The sequence below is a fragment of the Schistocerca nitens genome, chromosome 5 (assembly GCF_023898315.1).
Source record: "Schistocerca nitens isolate TAMUIC-IGC-003100 chromosome 5, iqSchNite1.1, whole genome shotgun sequence".
NCBI lineage: Eukaryota > Metazoa > Arthropoda > Insecta > Orthoptera > Acrididae > Schistocerca > Schistocerca nitens.
The window spans coordinates 279,921,065-279,935,668 of NC_064618.1; the positions used below are offsets into that span (position 1 = coordinate 279,921,065).

A 14,604-nucleotide genomic window follows, 5' to 3' on the forward strand; every position below is an offset into this window, starting at 1 on the left:
CTTTAGCTCTTTAAATAAGTGTCTGCAGGATGATCTTGGATGAGCTCCAGCAATTATTCTGATTACACGCTTTTGTGCAATGAACACTCTTTTACTCAATGATGAGTTACCCCAGAATATGATGCCATACGACAGCAGAGAATGAAAATAGGCTGGTAAGCTAATTTACTGAGATGTATATCGCCAAAATTTGCAATGACCCTAATAAATTTTATATGGTCTTCAGCAACACTGGATCTTCCCTTTGTTAAGATACAATGTTCATTATTTCAACAATAACTGGGATATAACCAGCACAGTAATGTTCTTCCAATGGATTCTATGAAAGGCAGTCAGAACTTTTACTTTTTCGTCTATTTTTGTATGCTATTGTAACATGATTCATATTCGTGAAACTGAAAGCCCTACTTGTCAGTTGCAATTATGGACCCTTCAGGCTTTTCAGTCATAATAAAGTTGGTGATCAGTCACAAAGGTGAATAATCTGCTGTCATATAAATACAGTCAGAACTTACAACTATCCAAACAATAGTAAGGCATTCTATATCAGTCTTACAGTAATTCTTTTTGGGCTGAGTAATCTGGATACAAAAGCAATTAGTCTTTCAGGACCTTCCTGGGTTTGCTCGAGAGCTGCACTTATCCCAAAACACTATCATCAATGTATAGCTCTGTATCAGCAGCATTAAATAGGCCGGAACTGGTGAAGATGGCAACACCTCCTTAGGAATACAGAAAGATCTTGCCCATGTGCTGTTACCATTCACGATGATTTGTGGCTGTTTATGGAAACTGGTGGCCTAGAGCTATCCCTATCTATTTGTAGTGGTTATGATTCTCAGTGCTTCATAGAATTTTTTGGTAAAGCTGAGTGGCATTTTGCACTCATATGTAGCTTCACAGTTTAACTGAGCATCCAAAGTGTTGACTAGAACTTGTGTTGTTGATGCAAATGGGGTAAGTGTGGTAGACGGTTGCCCACAGTAGTCATAGTTATGTGAACTTTTGGAGTAGCTTTGTCCTTATGACTGCACTCTGGTAAAACAACACATTTGAAACATTGTGTACTATCATTGATAGTTAATCTCAAAGTACAGATACCTATCATTTGGATGTGTTTTCAGTGTGCAACCTTCAACAGCATGGTTTTTATCTCAGAACATAATCTTCTTCAGATGACAACAATAAGCACCCAGAATCACAGAAAATGACACACTAGACTAATACCTCGACATGTTCATCATTGATGATAAGATTGATGTATTTCTCCAACATCTTGATAGCTGTTGTCCATAGAGGATTTACCACTGTGCTCTCTTCACATCTGTTGATGGCTGCCTCATCTAGTTTTCCTGATTTCAAAAGCTGAGTGAATGGTCTGTATCTCTGTATGAAAAGGGTAAACAACTGCAGCACGTTGAAGAACAACCTCACTCAGGCTATGGTGGTTGGCTTAAATCTGAAAGTTGGTTGTAGTGATTTGCAGGTTCCTGCCATGCATAGAATTGCCCTGTTGTTTGATGTCTTGTGGCATAATAGTTGTTGAACAATCTCTGTTTCTTACAGTAATGTACCTCATCCTCAAGGGTTCCACACTAGAAACACACTGACATGTCCCCCATTCTCCAAATGTCCATTTTTGTGCGTGACAATAAAACTGGTGAGGAAGTCAGTTGTTCCTGTGTTGTCAAGAACTTCTGATGGATGTATAACAGTTAAAGCATATATCTGGGGTTTCCTACTCCATTCCTCAGTATTGGTCTGCCATATAGAGACTGGTGCCAATGAACAACAAACTTCTTGAGTTAGTGATGCTACTTCTTCCTGGCCAGATGTGGCATACAACAATGCTACATCCGACCCTCAGGGTTCAACATTAACTAACATCGTGAACCCTTGTATGTCTTCTCTTACTGTTTGCTGTATTTGTGATGCTAGGTCATGATTTACTTCCATGACTACCGTCGGTACTATGATACATTCAGAAGTCAGTCATACGCATTTCAGCATAATGTTTTGCGGCTGTGTTGTCTCATTGTGCTAGTACCACTTGAAGAAGTCTGCTGTTGTAGTGATATCTTTAAAACGAAGCACTTGATTGATGTCCTGTGTTACATCCTTCATTAGGTGTAGAACTTTGGCAGTTTCCAGTGTATCTGGGTTCATTGTGAACATAGTACCAAAACACTGTATATATGGCTGTGTCACCTCCTGTAGGTGTTAGGTTCTATTCTTCACTGATTCTTTCGCTATTTTCTTAATTACCTCCCGAAATTTGTCCCAGATCTTGAAATTTACCTTGTTGTTCTCAAATGACTGCAGGACGATACCACCCAAGTAAGTGTCATCACTGGCCAGGCATATCATGTTATCTCATCGCTTTTGTTTGGTGACATGATCAAATTTCTTTAGACATTTTGCTGGTTCGTGGGCAGCATCTGCTGAGAAGACTGCTGGCTGCCTTATGTGCATTTGACTGCCTGTTTGTTTGCACTGGAACCCTGATGCTACCAATGTGGACTACAGGAGGAAGGTACTGTTCATACTCAGGCTTCTGCCCATGAAGGCAATGGCTTTTGTGTACCCTTATTGGACTCATGACAGTGTTGATGTTTCAGGTGTCCAGTATCTTCATCAAACTGTCACATAGAATTCAAAATCAAATACTATTTATTAGGTCATGCTCATCAACCAGAACTAACACTTTACACTGGAAACATGTTTAGGGCAAACACACACAAAAGTACATATCGAAACCTTCTCATCAGAGAGTTCTCCTATTCATACATACATAGAACGTTGTAGTGAAATCCAGTAATCCATAAATATGTAAGTTCCAGAACCTTCAAGAAATCAGAAATGTAAAATGATAAATAATAATAAATAAAATAGCTTCTGGCTCCAAGAATGGTTTAATAGCTTTTTTTTACATGTTTGATTTTGAGACTTCAGACACACCTGTGCACACAGCAAAATTTTCCAAAAATTACATTACATCAACACATATACAATATAACACCATTTCTTGTAATGTATGTGTTACAAGTTGTTAAGCCCACCAGTCTTAGGATTGCATTAAGGTCAGATTGTACATGAAATTACAATTATTCATGGCCAAGACCAAATATTAAGTCAATAATATTTTCTGTCTATTTTTGTTGTCAATGCCATAAATGTTAATTGATTTTAGAGCGTGGTTATACATTCCCACTATAACAGGTCTTAATTCAACATTCAACTGGTTATCATAATGTGTTATGACATTAACATTCCAAAGATAGAAAATATTATTGGCTTATTATTTGGTCATGGCTATGAGTAATTGTAATGTCAACAACGTAAGAAAAGAAAGATTGCTACTTACCATAAAAAAGACATGTTAAGTTGCAGAAAGGCACAATTAAGAGACACACAAAGCTTTCAGCCACAGCCTTCTTCAGCAAAAGAGAACATACACCATTCATACACACAGCCAAGCACACCTCATGCACACATCACCTCAAACTCCAGCAGCACGGGCCAGAATTGTAATGTCATGTAGTAATGGAGATGTCGTGCACTGTCTCACTGAAGCACAAGAACTTTAATCCGATCTAATGAGTGGTAGGCTTAACAAATTGTAACATACACTTTATGAGAAATGCAGTCATGTTGTATATGCATTGATATAACACAAAGTTTGGAAAGTTTAGCTGTGGGCATCTGCAGATGGAAATTAGAAGTCCCAAAATCGACCATGTAAAAAAAAAAAAAATTATAAAATCATCCTTGCAGCCAGGGGTATTTTGTTTATGATTGTTAATCATATTTGGCTGTGTTCTCGCCATCCACTGTGAGGGATAGTCAGTTTGAATGACAAGTAGTTTCTGAGGGTGGAAATCGAATCAGTGATCTGCAAATTACCAGCAACTGACTATTACTGCTACACCATGATGGATGGTGCATAGCACGTGCCAGTATTAGTGCCTTGTAATCTCACAAGTAAACAGAGTGTTTAATAGTGCAGGTTGAATGTGCAGCTTTGTCAGTAATTTCTGTAAACATGGTTATTTATGTATTCACATGTTTCTGTTGCAGGAGAGCCAAGGAGTATCACTTACATCAGCAGTTCTGTCAGTTTTCCTTATTTCAGCCTTCACTCTTGTTGTGCCACACTTTGCTGATTCAGCATGCATACGAAGGTGAGATGAGTTTATTTTTTATGTGGAATGAGGAAGTGTCGTGATCGGAAAATTAAGTGTCTGGAGCTCTCTTTAACTGTTTAGACTGAATGTTATTCATTCTTGCTTGTTTGACCTAAATTTTTACAGGCACTGAGAATGGTATTTGTATTCATGTAAGGGTTTTTAGAGCCACTTAGGGTGCAATTTATGCAGTTGCAGTGAAAGTCAAAAGCTGAGACTGAAACACATACAATACTGAAATAGCTATAGTTTTGAGCAAAAAAGTTTCTTCTCGACATACACACCAACGGTACTTATCAATTCATAAATCCACTGTGTTCCATAGATGTCACCATGAAGCACAATGTTGAAAGATGTGAAACAAGTTGAGCTATACGCTGACAAAGTGAAACACCTGTTAGAAAATCCATTAATAAAGAACTGCTACTAATCTCCCACAAACTATTTGTGCTTCTTCAAGCTGAATTTATTTTAGTAAAATTAATGAGAATTCCACCACTTTTTAAAAGACTGCCATTACATCAGTACATTAAACATCTGCCATTCATTTTCTGTAGCCAGTGTAATAACTATGTGACAACTAGTGTGGTAAAGTAATGAATACATTTTGAATCATGTGTATTTAATTCCATCAAAACACGTACCATATTCAAAGTATTCATTATTGTTACATTTGTAACTAAATATCATTGCATATAACACTTATAAGTCGCCAGTACCACTGAGAAGAGAGCTCACGGGGTATTTGATTTTAGAGAAATAGTGCTATTAGACAGGTATCTGTGACTGCAAGCAATTAGGCAAGTATAGGGGACTGCGAGTATTCTCTATTTCAGAATGTTGTTGAAACTTAATAAATTATCAGTGTACAATGCAAGCCACTAGCTCAATATATTATTTACCAGTAATTCTCAGACTGTATAGTAAGTACGAATCCTGCAAAAAATTATAATTATGGGGGTGTCTGACTGCATCCAACTATATTCACAGACTTAGTATGTGTCTCGCCCTCATGGAAGCTCCTGCTATTTTCTCCTACTGCTGCTCCTGCACGTTTTAAAGGACAGAATTGTCCTACAGCTGTGTAAATATGTAACATTACTTTACTCCTTATTTCTGTAATGTTTCAGCCATGAATCCAGCTAGCTCCATATATATATATATATATATATATATATATATATATATATATATATATTGGTCTTTAAATATGTCTGCTTGTGTCTGTATATGTGTGGATGGATATGTGTGTGTGTGTGTGCGCGAGTGTATACCCGTCCTTTTTTCCCCCTAAGGTAAGTCTTTCCGCTCCCGGGATTGGAATGACTCCTTACCCTCTCCCTTAAAACCCACTCCCTTTTGTCTTTCCCTCTCCTTCCCTCTTTCCTGACGCAGCAATCGTTTGTTGCGAAAGCTAGAATTTTGTGATATATATATATATATATATATATATATATATATATATATATATATATATATATATATATATATATATATATAACAGAGGGAAACATTCCACGTGGAAAAAATATATATCTAAAAAGAAAGATGATGAGACTTACCAAACAAAAGCGCTGGCAGGTCGATAGACACACAAACAAACACAAATATACACACAAAATTCAAGCTTTCGCAACAAACTGTTGCCTCATCAGGAAAGAGGGAAGGAGAGGGAAAGACGAAAGGATGTGGGTTTTAAGGGAGAGGGTAAGGAGTCATTCCAATCCCGGGAGCGGAAAGATTTACCTTAGGGGGAAAAAAGGACAGGTATACACTCGCACACACACACATATCCATCCACACATACAGACACAAGCCATTGTGTCTGTATGTGTGGATGGATATGTGTGTGTGTGCGAGTGTATACCTGTCCTTTTTTCCCCCTAAGGTAAGTCTTTCCGCTCCCGGGATTGGAATGACTCCTTACCCTCTCCCTTAAAACCCACATCCTTTCGTCTTTCCCTCTCCTTCCCTCTTTCCTGATGAGGCAACAGTTTGTTGCGAAAGCTTGAATTTTGTGTGTATATTTGTGTTTGTTTGTGTGTCTATCGACCTGCCAGCGCTTTTGTTTGGTAAGTCTCATCATCTTTATATATATATATATATATATATATATATATATATATATATATATATATATATATATATATATATAAACAAAGATGATGTGACTTACCAAATGAAAGTGCTGGCAGGTCGACAGACACACAAACGAACACAAACACACACACAAAATTCAAGCTTTCGCAACAAACTGTTGCCTCATCAGGAAAGAGGGAAGGAGAGGGAAAGACGAAAGGATGTGGGTTTTAAGGGAGAAGGTAAGGAGTCATTCCAATCCCGGGAGCAGAAAGACTTACCTTAGGGGGAAAAAAGGATGGGTATACACTCGCACACACACACATATCCATCCACACATATACAGGCACAAGCAGACATCTCACAAGCAGACATATTTAAAGACAAAGAGTTTGGGCAGAGATGTCAGTCGATAGAGGGAAACATTCCACGTGGGAAAAAATATATCTAAAAACAAAGATGATGTGATTTACCAAACGAAAGCGCTGGCACTTCGATAGATACACAGACAAACACAAACATACACACAAAATTCTAGCTTTTGCAACCAACGGTTGCCTCGTCAGGAAAGAGGGAAGGAGAGGGAAAGACGAAAGGATTTGGGTTTTAAGGGAGAGGGTAGGGAGTAATTCCAATCCCGGGAGCGGAAAGACTTACCTTAGGGGGAAAAAAGGACGGGTATACACTCGCACACACACACATATCCATCCACACATATACAGACACAAGCAGACATATACAGAGGCAAAGAGTTTGGGCAGAGATGTCAGTCGAGGCGGAAGTGCAGAGGCAAAGATGATCTTTGACCTGTTGTCCCTTTTTGTGACCTTTTGTCTTACTTCAACTCAGGGTCGGCCTTGTTGCTATGGATTTGACAATGTGTCATAGGGTGGCCAGATGCCAGATGCCCTTCCCGTCATCGCACCATACCCCCCAGGACAAAATTAGTGTACCCCAGCTGTCTGCGTCAAGTGTAAGCCATGAAATAGCGCAAACATTTTCAAATGTCTGCAAGTCGTGTAACTGTGGTGGGATGTTGGGACCAGCCCAGTATTCACCTAGTGGAATGTGGAAAACCACATCCAGGCTGGCCAGCACATCGGCCCTCATCCTAATCCACAAGGTGGATTCGATCCAGGGCCGCCAATCCTACCCAAGTCCAGGAAGCTGTGCATTAGTGCCCTCGGCTAACCTGGCGGGTTATGTAAAGATAATTGATCATTCTATATCACATAATTTGCTGTCAAATGTACAGCTCAGCTTTAGAAGTATTTTAACAATTGAAAATGCTATATTCTGAGGTACTGGTTGGATTAAACAAATTTTTTGATTTAACTAAGACGTTTGATTGCGTCAATCACAAAATATTGCTCCAGAAGTTGGACCATTATGGAATTCCAGGAGTAGCTTACAATTGGTCCATGTCTTACTTTAACAACAGACAGCAAAAGGTCACTATTCACAGTGTTGAGAATGGCTGTGATGTGGGTTCTAACTGGGGTATGGTCAAATGGGGGGTGCCCCAGGGATCAGTGATGGAGCCACTCCTGTCCCTTATTTATACTGTATAAATGATATCTCCTCTAGTATTGTGGGCAATTCTGAAATATTTCTGTTTCCTGATGATACTAGCTTGGTAGTAAAGGATGTTGTGTGCAACACTGGCTCAGTTTAAAATTTTGTAGTTCATGACTTAAGTTCATGGCTTGTAGAAAATAAACTAATGCTAAATCACAGTAATACTCACTTTTTACAGTTTCTAACACACAATTCAACAAAACCTGACATTTTAATTTCACAGAATGGGTGTATGATTAGTGAAACTGAACAGTTCAAATTTCTAGCTGTTCAGATAGACAGTAAACTGTCATGGAATGCCCACGTTCAGGATCTTTTTCAAAGACTTAGTGCTGCAATTTTTACTATTCAAATGGTATCTGGAGTAAGTGATCATTCAACACAAAAAATAGTCTACTTTGCTTATTTTCATTTGCTTATGTCATACGGTATCGTATTTTGGGGTAACTCTTCCCAATCTATAAGGATAGTTTTGGCTCAGAAATGGGCAGTTTGGGCAATAAGTGGTGTAAATTCACAAACCTCTTGTTGACCCATGTTCACTAGTCTGGATATTTTGACATTACCTCTCAATATATATATATTATTTACTGTCATTGCTTGTTAACAATATCATCTTATTCCGAAGAATTAGCAGCTTTCACTCAGTTAATACTTGAAGAAATCCAATCTGCATTTGGATCGCACTTCCGTAACTCTTCTGCAGAAAGGTGTGCAGTATATTGCTGCATCCATATTCAATAAGCTACCACAAGAATTCAAAAATGTTAGCAGTAATCCATGCGGTTTCAAATTGAAACTAAAGAGTTTCCTCATGGGTCACTCCTTCTATTCTGTTGAGGAGTTCCTTGAAAAATTAAGCTGATTCTTATGTTATATTGTTGATTGCGTTTACGTAAACTTATAGCTTGACCTTTTTTGGGTTCATAAACATTTCATTTTATCTATTATTACTTTTATGTTGTAATTTCATGTTCTGACATGTTCCACGACCTTGGAGATTTGCTCCTCCATTTGGTCCTACAGAACTAGATATGTCAATAAATAAATAAATAAAAAAAAATTGTTGCCCCTTATGGCAAGCCGTCCTTGATTGCCAATTTCGATGATCAAAAGTGCCATTTAAACAGAATTTGGCATTATATCGCTCAGGAAGACATCTCTATCAATCAATGCCAAGCCAATTAACTGCTAGAATGATGGACAGGAGTGTGCAATGTGTGCTGGTGCTGAAGTGATGGCTGTGGAAGCATTACACCTTCAGGATACTGACAGTGACGTAACCAATGCATTGTGGGAAGGAGAAGAGTTGGTGAAGAAGACAGTAGAGCTAGAGAAGTTTGTTACAGAGATTACGCATTGGGTCATGAAAGGAATAGCTCACTGTCGTATCTGGAGGATTGAGAGGCAGGCCATAGCAGAAGTAAAATCAGTCACATCCTAAAATACTGACATACTAGTTCTTCATTTCAACTTTGCTGAGAACTGGTCTGTTGCTTTGGAGAATGAAATTCAAAATTACCACTGGCACACATTACAGGTATCAATATTCACATGTGTCACTCACTTCCTTGGAACATCACACTATCTTGCTATTACCAGTGGCGATCTCATTCATGACAGTCCACATGCATGCTACACTGCCAGCATGATAATTGATGATATAACATCTAGAGGCCTTATATTTCCTGAACATGTGTATGTGACTGTGTTAGAACTTCTAGTTTAACAAGTATATTTAGGAACGACACAACAACACATATATGTCACAGAGTAAGTTGACAAGTGTACATGTTAGCGTTCAGATAAGCACTGAGTCTCAGTCTAGCGGCCGCTGCTCGGCTGGCCGCTTAGGTGGCGCCGCTGCTGCATGGCTGGCAGGCAGACAGCGCCGCACGTAGAGGACGTGCGTAATTGCGCGGCGGCACTTTAAATGATCGGCGAGTCACAACACTTTTCCCCCCTTTGAAATTGTTGCACTGGTCTTGATGGATGTGTCCTGGAGATGACTGATGTCCATAGGCGTTGTGTGACTCGACGTAAAGTCTCGAGGAGGAGGCTTCCCGTACGGACGGAAGTGTCCCCGATGATAACGGGTCGAGATGACAGGAGACGTAGGGGTCGAATCTGCTGGGGCCCCACGCACCAATCTGCCCGTTGCGGCAAGTCCAGTTGATATGACAGGAGACATGGGCGATGCGTCAGCGTCTGTTGGAGGAGGAGGCGAGTAGATGTACTCTGACACTGGTTGGTCCTCCGGTTCCCGCATGGGCACGTCGTCTAGTGGCATCCGTTCTGGTGCTGGCGTCGCGATGACGGGTAGAGGGCGGCGTTGTGAGTATGGAGATGTGCCAAGATCCCGAGCATCAGGAAGAGTCAAGGGTGGTGTGGCGGCATTCGGAACAGGTGTTGCTGGCACCCGAGGCCGAAGCTGGTCCGAATGACGCACTGCAACACCTGTGACCGTCTGGATTTCATACAGGCGTCTGCCACGGTGTCTTAAGATGCGGCCCGGGCTCCATTTTGGCCGCCTGCCATATCCCCGTACCCAGACGAGGTCGTCGGCGGTGAACCGGCCAAGTGACGGCACCCGCGGCCGCATTTGAGCCTTAAACGTGCGGACCAGTCGTTCAGCCTCACCGTTGGAGTGTGGATGGAACGGCGGGGCCGTGACATGCATAACACCGTGACGAGCACAAAAATCCGCAAAGTCAGAAGAGGCAAATTGCGGACCATTATCAGTAACAAGAGTAGAGGGGAGGCCTTCCAAAGAAAAAATGCGGGCGAGAGCACTGGTGGTTGCCGCGGTGGTAGGTGACGTGCAACGGACAATGAAAGGAAAGTTAGAGTAGGCGTCAATTACGAGGAGCCAATAAGTACCTAAAAAGGGTCCCGCAAAATCAGCATGAATGCGCTCCCAGGGCTTCTCAGGCGAAGGCCACGGTGACAAAGATGACTTCGGGGCAGCGGCCTGTGACGCACAAGGGCCGCAGGCAGCGACCATGTGTACGATTTCAGAGTCGATGCCAGGCCAGTACACATGACGGCGCGCCAGAGATTTGGTGCGCGACACACCCCAGTGCCCCTGGTGAAGGAGGCGCAAGACCGAAGCACGCAAAGACGCGGGGACCACAACACGCGGCGAAACATTGTCAGTGGAGAGGAGGATAACACCATCCCTAGCCGTGAGGCGGTAGCGCAAAGTGTAGTAGTTCCGCAACGGATCAGAAGTCTTAGTGGACGGGCGATCAGGCCAACCCGTCTGAATACAGCGTAAAACCCGGGAGAGGGTAGGGTCAGAACCCGTAGCAGCCGCCAGCCTGTCCGCAGTGATGGGGAACCCGTCCACAACCCGCTGCTCGGCAACATCCAGGTGGAAACACAAAAGTTCATCCCGATCGAATGCCTGATCAGGGCCCATGGGGAGGCGAGACAAAGCATCAGCATTCGCATGTTGAGCCGTTGGCCGGAAATGAATCTCATAGTTGAAACGGGACAAGTAAAGAGCCCAACGCTGGAGGCGGTGTGCAGCCTTGTCGGGAAGTGACGTCGATGGGTGAAACGAGGAAACAAGCGGTTTGTGATCCGTAACAAGATGAAATTTTGTGCCATAGAGAAAAACACCAAACTTATGAAGAGCATAAATGATGGCCAAAGCTTCTTTCTCAATCTGAGAATACTTTTGTTGGGCATCCGTGAGCGTTTTGGAGGCATAAGCAATGGGTTGTTCCGAACCGTCAGAAAAACGGTGCGCAAGGACTGCCCCAACCCCGTATTGAGAGGCGTCTGTAGCAAGGACAAGATGTTGGCCAGGTCGATAAGTAGCTAGGCACGGGGCCTGTATCAGCATAGTCTTCAATTTCTGGAAAGCCGCGTCACATGACGCGGACCAGTGAAAAGGCACGTTTTTATGCAACAGGCGATGCAACGGCTGAGCCACCGACGCTGCAGACGGTAAAAACTTGTGATAGTAGGCGATTTTCCCCAAGAAGGCCTGCAGTTCCTTAACAGACGTAGGGCGAGGAAGGGCATCGATCGCAGCGACAGTTTGTTGAAGCGGACGAATACCATCCCGAGAGAGTTGAAACCCCAAGTACGTGATAGATGCCTGAAAAAATTGTGATTTCTGAAGATTACACTTAAGACCTGCAGTCTGTAAGACATTAAAAAGTGTGTGGAGATTTTGAAGATGTTCGTCAGTGGTGGAGCCCGTGACAACAATGTCGTCCATGTAATTGATACACCCAGGGACAGGGAGCAATAATTGTTCCAAGAATCGCTGAAAGAGAGCAGGGGCGCTAGCAACCCCGAATGGCAAGCGTTGGTATTGATAGAGGCCGAAAGGCGTGTTAAGAACCAGAAACTGCCGGGAAGCAGCGTCGAGAGGAAGTTGATGATAAGCTTCTGACAGGTCAATTTTAGAAAAATACTGCCCTCCAGCGAGTTTAGTGAACAGTTCTTCAGGACGGGGCATAGGGTAAGTGTCGATGAGGCATTGAGCATTTACCGTGGCTTTGAAATCGCCACAGAGACGAATAGCACCATTGGGCTTGGCAACTACAACGACAGGAGAGGACCACTCACTGGAAGTGACAGGAAGCAAGACCCCTGAAGTAGTGAGACGATCCAACTCCTGTTTGACCCGATCACGAAGGGCCACAGGAATGGGCCGAGCCCGAAAAAACTTAGGCCGAGCAGTGGGTTTGAGCGTGATATGAGCTTCAAAGTCGTGTGCACGGCCTAACCCAGGAGAAAAAATGGACGAAAAGGTCGTCGACAAAGAATCCAGTTGAGCATAAGGAATAGCGTCAGAGACAATATTGACAGCGTCATCTATGGAGAACCCAAAAACGCGGAAGGCATCGAAACCAAAAAGATTTTCTGCATTGCCCTGGTCGACCACAAATATGGGAACAGTGCGAACGACGGATTTGTAAGATACCTCAGCATTAAATTGTCCCAAGAGAGAAATCTTCTGTTTATTGTACGTCCGTAATTGCCGAGTGACAGGGGACAGGTGTGGAGAACCCAGCTGAAGATACGTCTGAGAATTAATTATAGTGGCGGCAGAACCGGTATCCACTTGCATGCGAACATCTCGACCAAGGATTTGGACAGTGAGGAATAACTTCCCTGAAAGGGAAGAAGTGCAATTGACAGACAACACAGAATCAGAATCAGCGTCATGTTCATGAACGTCATATATGCGGTCGGATTTACAAACGGAAGACACATGACCTTTCTTTTTGCAATTGTGACACACAGCCCAACGTTGTGGACAATCCTCGCGTGAATGTTTCGTAAAACACCGTGGACATGAAGGAAGTTGCCGGGGATTTTGCTGCAGTTTCTTAGGGGCTTGTTTACGGCTTGGCCGAGGCTGCGCGTGGGAGCGCACTGCGGCCACATCGGCCGGCGGGGACGCGCCGCGCGCGTCGTCAACAGCGCACAGAGGTTGTATTTCCCCGACGTCACCCCACGCTTCTATTTGTGCCCCAGCGGCGCGAGAAATTTCAAAAGACTGCACAATGGAGAGAACTTAATCTAAAGTCGGATTCGCCAACTGAAGGGCACGTTGCCGAACTTCTTTGTCGGGCGCCGACCGGATAATAGCATCCCGTACCATGGAATCGGCATAGGATTCTTTGTGAACATCAGTAACAAAGTGACACTTTCGACTGAGGCCGTGAAGTTCAGCAGCCCAAGCGCGATAAGATTGATTGGGTTGTTTGTGACAACGATAAAAGGCAACACGAGAGGCTACCACATGCGTTTGCTTTTGAAAATAGACCGACAGAAGGGAACACATTTCAGCAAAGGACAAAGACGCAGGATCCTTCAAAGGGGCCAATTGCGACAACAACCGATACATTTGAGGCGAAATCCAGGAAAGGAACAGAGACTTACATGCTTGTTCGTCCGAGACATAAAATGCCAAGAAGTGCTGTCGAAGACGTTTTTCATAATCCGACCAGTCTTCTGCCGTCTCGTCGTAAGGAGGAAAAGGGGGTACAGCCAACGACGAGAAACGGCCCGCATTTGACGCCGCGACGAAATCGCGAATCGCCGCCGTTAGAAGCGTTTGCTGTTCAAGGAGATTTTGCAAGAGTTGCTCGAGAGTAGCCATGGAACCCTGTGAGTCAACGGTGAAAAGGAAAAATCCACTACCTCGTCGCCAATTGTTAGAACTTCTAGTTTAACAAGTATATTTAGGAACGACACAACAACACATATATGTCACAGAGTAAGTTGACAAGTGTACACGTTAGCATTCAGATAAGCACTGAGTCTCAGTCTAGCGGCCGCTGCTCGGCTGGCCGCTTAGGTGGCGCCGCTGCTGCATGGCTGGCAGGCAGACAGCGCCGCACGTAGAGGACGTGCGTAATTGCACGGCGGCACTTTAAATGATCGGCGAGTCACAACAGACTGATGGTGCAGCATCTCATTTTAGAAAATACTTTCAGCTTTGTGAGCTTGTTCAACACTGTAATACAGGAATTAAGACAAAAAATAGATATTTTCAGTAACAGGTAATGGAAAAAGTGCATGTGATGTGGTTGGAGGTCTCTGTAAACATCTTGCAACAAAATTTAATCTCCAGCAGGAGCTGTTGATGCTATAAGAGATGCTACTGGATTCAAACAAGACACTACTGGGTTGCATCCCTGAGTAGCACATACATTGCAAGAATGTTTCTCCACAAAATGTAGCTTTTTATTGTGTGCAAAATAGAGAGACCACAGTATATATAAGAAGGCATTTT

At 42.8% G+C, this 14,604-nt stretch overlaps 1 protein-coding gene across 1 annotated transcript in view; it reads left to right on the forward strand.

The window, feature by feature from the left end:
- Positions 1 to 14,604, forward strand: part of LOC126259236 (zinc transporter 5-like) — a 240,826-nt gene that overhangs the window by 152,923 nt on the left and 73,299 nt on the right. Inside the window, exon 6 of the mRNA XM_049955858.1 lies at positions 4,078 to 4,181. Coding sequence (XP_049811815.1) covers positions 4,078 to 4,181 — 104 coding nt within the window. The remainder of the gene's footprint in view (positions 1 to 4,077; positions 4,182 to 14,604) is intronic.